Source organism: Alligator sinensis, unplaced genomic scaffold (genome assembly GCF_000455745.1).
Source record: "Alligator sinensis unplaced genomic scaffold, ASM45574v1 scaffold694_1, whole genome shotgun sequence".
NCBI lineage: Eukaryota > Metazoa > Chordata > Crocodylia > Alligatoridae > Alligator > Alligator sinensis.
In genome coordinates this window covers 651222-658739 of record NW_005842339.1, presented here as the reverse complement: position 1 = coordinate 658739, position 7518 = coordinate 651222, and the positions used below count along the sequence as shown (strand labels likewise).

The 7518-nt window shown below is 43.0% G+C and overlaps 1 protein-coding gene across 1 annotated transcript in view; it reads left to right on the top strand.

Moving 5' to 3' along the window:
- Positions 1–7404, top strand: part of FN3K (fructosamine 3 kinase) — a 13702-nt gene extending 6298 nt beyond the window's left edge. Inside the window, exons 4-6 of the mRNA XM_006028737.3 lie at positions 1133–1209; positions 4481–4603; positions 6674–7404. Of these exons, the coding sequence (XP_006028799.1) occupies positions 1133–1209; positions 4481–4603; positions 6674–7012 (539 nt within the window). The 3' untranslated portion in view covers positions 7013–7404. The remainder of the gene's footprint in view (positions 1–1132; positions 1210–4480; positions 4604–6673) is intronic.
- The last annotated feature ends 114 nt before the right edge of the window (positions 7405–7518 follow it).

Genomic DNA, 7518 nt, shown 5'->3' with positions numbered 1-7518 from the left:
TGGGTCTAGATGACCCCAGCTAGATGCCTATCTAACCTCCTCTTGAAGACCCCCAGGGTAGGGGAGAGCACCACCTCCCTTGGGAGCCCGTTCCAGACCCTGGCTATTCTAACTGTGAAGAAGTTCTTCCTAATGTCCAGTCTAAATCTGCTCTCTGCTAGCTTGTAGCCATTATTTCTTGTAAGCCCCGGGGGCGCCTTGGTGAATAAATACTCACCAATTCCCTTCTGTGCCCCCGTGATGAATTTATAGGCAGCCACAAGGTCGCCTCTCAACCTTCTCTTGCGGAGGCTGAATAGATCCAGTTTCTCTAGTCTCTCCTCATAGGGCTTGGTCCGCAGGCCCTTAACCATACGAGTGGCCCTTCTCTGGACCCTCTCCAGGTTATCCGCATCCTTCTTGAAGTGCGGCACCCAGAATTGCACGCAGTACTCCAACTGCAGTGCCTCTGGTTTGTTAAATAAAATATCTGCTGACATTATAATTTAAATAAATAAAGAAGATTTCTATTGGTTTTAGGTTTGTTATTTTTTTACACAGATTAAAACATTTGTGTCAAATTAATCTCTCAGTGGCTTTTAAAACTTTCAGCCTTCCTGGAGTCACAAGATACAAACCAGTGAGATTATTTTTAACTAGCATTAAAACAAGATCCTATTAAAAATGCCCACAGGTCAAAAACAGGTAACTTGTGATATAATGTGTAAGACCAGTTTATAAAGCATGCATAGATGCTAGAGATGATATTTTACAACTCATATTTATAGTAAATACAGTGCACTATTTATTAAAAGAATGACTAATTATTCAACAAATGTTTGAGCTTGTTTGATAGAGGAGCTCTAGTTTTATTTACAGAATACACTGCAAAGATGATTCAGTAGGATCCTAATCCAGTTTCTACTGAAGTTAGCAGAACACTTTTAATTTAACAAGTGGGAAAGAAACAAATTACTTTTTTTGTCTGATATCTGCAATTTCACAAACAGTTAATTACTTATGTTTTGTAAAGTTTTCTGTCTAATACTGTCAGAGCTTGATTTATAAACCTGTGGCTGTTACACAGTTCGGAACTGGAGACAGAAATCACTTGTTTGCAACTCTGATGTAATCAATCTTTTTGTTGATAAAGGTGCACGATATGCTGAGCCTCAGTATGTGGATAAATTTGGATTCCATACAGCAACATGCTGTGGCTATATACCACAGGTAAGCCCCAGATCTATGAAAGTTATTACATGGTAAAATCAGGAATTAATTCTACATTGTGCAGAGATGCTGAGTACATGGGGGGTCGAGGGCCCTGGCTCCCTTTGGGAAGAGATCTGATACCTGAAACGCATAAAACTTTCCACATGTCCATCATCTTAGGCCCTCCCCCCTGGCAAAAATACAAGTTGGCACCTATGACATTAAGTGACTTGTTTTATTCATAATACACTGTTATAACTCTTTTTGTTCTTGCCATTTCATTCTGATCTTACAAGTTAAGTATTTTTCCTCCTTTAACTTATGAAAATCTGGGGGGTGTTTTTTTCATTGTGGGAGGGGAGGCAGAAGCTCCCCCCCCCCCACATGTCCCAGAATCCTGCCCGACGAGCCCCGATGCTCACCGCAGGGACCAGGATGAGCGGCAGCTTTGAGAACACGCCGATGCAGGCTCGGCGGTTCCATAGCTGCCTGAGCCTGTGAATCAGTGAGCCCCGGGAGTGGGGCCTAAAACCAGTGCAGGCTGCTCAAAAGGCAGCTGGGGAAACACCCAGCTGCTTGGAGATAGTGGAGAAAGCTGCCAGGGAGAGACGGGCGGCAGAGCTGAGCAGGGAGAGGCAGAGCGCTGGTGGGGAGACAGGCGGCGGAGCTGGGTAGAAGCAGCGGAGCTGGGGATGGGGCAAGAAGCCCCAGCGTCTGCCAGGAAACCCTGGTGAGGAAAACCACAGGTTGAGGCTCACGGAGCCGAAGTTGGCCAGTGGGGCACAGCAGGGAGAAGGAGGTCGTCCCCACCATCATTAGTGAAGACCAGGCTGCACTGGGGCATTCAGGTACCCCGGTGGGGAAGGGTAGCAAGCAATGACAGGACCCAGTGGGCAGCTGGGTGGAGGAGGAGGATCAGGCAGCAACTGACCTGGAGCCCGGTGGGGAAGAGGCGACCTCCACCAGGTGGTGGGAGCAGGAGTGATTAACTCCTATCCTGCTGGTCCCTGGGAAAAGTAACCGGAGGGACAGATGAAAATTCGTTCACCCATTCCAGGGAGGTAAAGGGGTCCTGGGGAGCCAGAGTCCCATTATACTTCATTGACAGATGCTGAACGTCTTTGCCTTGAGTGAAGACACTTCTAAGTTATCATTACCTCAGGCAGGAGATGTTTTAGTTATCTGGAGCAATTGACGGCCAAACATATCCAACCCTGCTCGGGAGGGCCTCGCGGGTGAGAAGTGATCATCCTGGGGAAGATTACAGGGAGCAGAGCCCTCCCAGGCTGTGGATGTGGTAATGGTGGGGTAAAGAGGAAGTTTGGAGCCCCACGAAGAAAGACCAGGGCCACGACCTCTTTGGGACCACCTACAGGGAATTGCCTCCCCATCTATCAACATCAAAGTCGTGGCAGGCGAGTAGGGGCAGCACTCAGAACCATCTAGGTGGCCCCAGGGTGCAGTCTCGCCTTGGCATCGCTGGAGAAGAAGGTGCCAACCAGAAAGGGGCCAAAGCCTTACAACACCTACCAGTGACATTCATGAACAGGGCTTTTAACTTTCTGACTGATGAGGTTTTGTTTTTAATTAAAAACATGTAAAAGATATCTTAAGACAGTCTCATTAAATATGCAATCCTGTCTCATTCATTGAGTGTAGGTCACCTGTACTTCAAGTGAGTGTCCTGTGAAAAAATAGTAGATGACTATGTAAATAAAGAATACATCATAAGACACATAAATAAGGAAGTGAACAAATATTACATGGATTACTTTAATTTTGGCATTTCCTAACCTTTGAATGCTTAATTATCTCATTGAAATAATGCTACTTCAATGTAGTCTATTCATGTGTGCAAATACAACTCGAGTTATTAAAACACCACTAAAATAGAGCCACCTCTGAGACAGCTATTTCACAGTAGACCGTTAGCCTATGTAGCAGTTTTGGAGAAGAAGTGAAAATTTACAGGTTCTCTACTTTGTAGGATACTTGATAGAATAAGGATGCCATCATAAATAATTTTTCCCCAGCATCTCTTCTCAGTTCTAAATGGGTGAATTTTACCAGTGGTAAGACACATGCAGCCCTTAAATCCCTCTAAAAGCTTCAAGCATGCTTTCTGCAGTGCCTGACACTTTGGCTAACTCTGCACAGGACTGAATTTAATCCAAAATATTTAACTGAGCAGACTTTTGAGATGGGCTTTGCAGACCACTGGTTGTTCATAAACAACAGTTTGAGACCCAATATGCAATGTCATGCATATGTTATATGAAATGTTAGGGGGAATTTTGGGATGTAGACTGTAATTATCTCAGAGGTACCATAATGCAATTAAAAGGTTAGGATACCTCAGTGACTGGAAATGTCCAGAGCTTTAGTTTTATGTCTCATATGGAAGACGGAGCCTCTGCTAGTGTGGGTATGGAATGACGCACACCTCTAAGAAAATGATCAACAAAACATCAAGTAGCATTTCATAGATGGTTAGGGGCTGGAAGGGACCTCACAAGATCCTTGGGTCCAGCCCCCCTGCACCAGGCAGGAAAGGCAACTGGTGTCAGGTGACCCCAGCAAGGTGACCGTCCAGTCTCCTCTTGAAGATTTCTAGGATACGTGACTGCACCACCTCTGGAGGGATCTTATTCCACAGTCTGGACACCCTAACTGTGAAGAAGTTTTTCCTAATGTTAAGTCTGAAATGGTCTTCCAGGAGTTTGTGGCCATTACTCCTGGTTTTCCCCACGAGTGCCCTGGTGAACAGTTGTTCACCGAGCCCTTGATGTATTCCCCTGATGTTGCGGTAAGCTGCTACCAAGTCCCCCCTCAGCCTTATCTTTTTTAGGCTGAAGAGTCCCAGGTCCCTCAGCCTTTCCTCGTATTGCTTGTCTTGCAAGTCTCTGATCATACAAGTGGCTCTTTTCTGGACTCTCTCAAGCTTTTCCACGTCCTTGTTGAAGCGCGGCACCAAGAACTGGACACAGTTCTCACCAGTGCTGTGGTCTCACCAATACCAAGTAAAGTGGAAGAATCACTTCCTTGGTTTTGTTTGAGATGCATCAGTGCACCTCAAATTTTAAGTTTTTCTTGTAACAGTATAAGGATCAAACAGGCCTTTACCCTGCCAAGAACACAGGTAGCAGGGCTGCCAGGTATAGTATCAGAAGTACAAGTATACAGTTCTATTATATAGAGATATCATTTTGAAAAAGATTAAGTATATGTTATTGTACTGTTTCTCTTAAAGTGATCCTGATTTCCTGGACTATGATATTTTATTTGCCAGGTGAATGAATGGCAGAGTGATTGGCCTACTTTCTTTATCCGGTACCGACTCCAAGCTCAAATGGATTTGATTGAGAAAGATTATGGAGACAGAGAAGCAAGAGAACTGTGGTCACAACTTAAAGTAGGAACAATTAAAATGTGTCTAACAGAAATAAGAGAGCTATCATATCTATAAAAAACATACATTATGCATATTTCAAAGGCATTTCAAACTATTTTTACAAAAAATGTTTTTTTATTTTAGTGAACAAGACTAACATCACTGATGGTTTGGGTGTCAGAGCTAAATGACTAGGGCATGCCTTACTATACAAGCCTTTTGAATTGGGTGCAGATTCAATAGGTGCATTGAATCCTGGCATTCAAATGTACTTCAAGCACCACCTACTAATGACCAGCTTGTTAATCTTTGAAAAGTTAGAGTTTAAGTGAAGGAATATTTAGTAGTATTAATATATTGGACAGTTGTACGTCAGCTACATCTGTAGACCTGGTTGTCTCCTACAGTTAGAATGGGGTCAGATTCTTGTGTTTGTGTTCCAGTTCTGCCACTGACATGCTCAATGACCTGTGTCAAAGTACTTAGCTCCTCTCTTAGTTCCCCATCTATGCAATGGGTCTGTGTGTTGGATAAATGACCAATGCATGGGTTCGGCATAATATATGGATAACTGAGGCAAACTTAGCAGCTTATATGAAAATCACTCTTACTCATTTACACCATTCACACCAAGTCACCTATCTGCAGCACTTGGAGTCACTGCGGTGGCCAGTCGCAGGCTTCTTCAAGGCGATGTTTAGTTGAGAGGGGCGCCAGCTTCAATTCTCTTGACGTGCGGATAGGCTGGCGTTGCTGCTTAAGGCATCCATCCGGGCTCAGCCTTCGCTGCCCTTTTATCTCCATGGGGCAGACTTTGTTCGATGCCTGGAGAGTCCTTCACCAATCACCACTCAATTCTTCACTTGTGCTCATCTTTTGGACTCTGTTACTGGTTATGTTTTGTTTTTTTTTACATTCCTGTCTGTTTTTCAGTTCTTATTTGTATCATCTCCACATTCTCAGATTGCCACCTGCACTTCATCTTTACGGTTATCTCTGTTTACTTTAAATATTTTATACCAGTCTGTCTAATACCTTGTACAATTATCCAACTATCAATTATACACCCACAGCACCCCCCCCGCCCTTATTGCTTCTTTTTCTGCAAAATGGAAATACATTTAAAATGGCAGTTTAGCATAAACATAACCATAGCATGGATATAACATATTCTAGAACATATTCTAACATGTGCAAACTAGAAAGCTAATTAACAATTACAAAATGTCTTGTGGTCTAGGATTGAAGGATAAGGAAAGTATTTGTCGCCATAATAAAAAAAGCGTTTCATAATATACTGTGTAAATCTTGGACCTTCCAAATTTTTACAGAATAGGAATGAAATAATTTCACTTTGAAATGTATGGGATCTGAAAGGTTATTGACTTCAGCCCATTCAGAAATTACTGCTCTGAACTGTAAAATAATCTGTAATTGAAAATAATCTTGTTACAAAGATTTCAGTTGTATATGAGAGTATTTTGTTGTGAATAAGAGTAATTTTGTTGGTATTGTAAAAGTCATTGAGCATGTCAGTGGCAGAGCTAGAACACTCAAAAAAGAGGAAATGCCTTTTTGTGTACCTTCACCTATATGATTGAACTTTAATTCAGGGGAAGGGAAAATAAGAATGTAATCAGGTGGTTGCTTGTTTGGTTTGTTGTCAGAAATAATGTTCACGCATGTAGGCATTCGTTCACTCACTCACTCGGTCTCTGGCAGCAGTTCAGGAGGTATATCAAAATTTTGGTAATGAGAGTTGCTTTCTTTTTAGTACTGTTCCAGTGAAGGTCAAATACTATTTTTCTTGTGATAGCTGACATGATCAATGCCTAGAATCAATATGGCAATATTGGATGCAAGTATTAATGATTAAATGATGCATTAAGCTGCCTGGAGCAAATCAGAATTGTTTCTGATTAACACCACAGACCAACTCCTGCATCCATACACTTCAATGAGAAAACAGCCTCATGATGATTGAAAATAGACAATAATTTTGATTAATTCTGGTTTTTACCTTATGTAACCCTATAATTTTTATTCTGGTAAAGTTATAGATTTTTACTTGCTTGTTTATGCTCTTTTTAGGTGAAGATTCCTGAGATGTTCTGTGATGTGGAGATTGTTCCTGCTCTCCTTCATGGGGACCTATGGGCTGGAAATGTAGCTGAGGATGACTCTGGTCCCATTATCTTTGACCCTGCTTCCTTTTATGGCCATTCAGAATTTGAGTTAGCAATTGCTGGGATGTTTGGTGGCTTTAGCAGCTCTTTCTTCTCTGCCTACCACAGTAAAATCCCTAAAGCTCCAGGGTTTGAGAAGCGAAACAAATTGTACCAGCTCTTTAATTATATAAACCACTGGAACCACTTTGGGACAGGGTACAGGGGGTCTACCTTAAATGTAATGAGAAAGCTCTTAAAATAACCACGTAGAGAGTATTTCTCAAACAAAATCTCACATGGTATCAGAGTAATTCAGATTCCCTACTTGTTGACAGTAACACAAGCAGGGATGAGTGAAAAGCTTCTAAGAAACTACACAGCAGACATAAAAGGTTAAGGTGGTATATGTACACTTTTGAGCCCCACTAAATGCTTGCAGTAGTTGTGTAATTTATGTATTACTGACTAATTCACTAGCACATTACTCATACACCGGGGAGGTAAAAGATTGTGTACAGCCTGTTGTTATTGTGGCGGGCCAGTAGGGGGCGCTCCTGCGTTGAGCCGCCCACCTCCCTGCTCCCGACCACCTTCCAGGCTCCGAGTGCCTCCCTTAGGGTGCCTCCCGTCCGGCCGACCCCTTCCCCGGAGCACACCCGCTAGCCTGGGGTTCCTGCTGCCACCATCCAAGGCTCTGGACTCACTTCTGGCTCTGCGCACCTTGGAAAACACAGGCCTGATCGTCCAATGGGTGCTAGACCCAATACA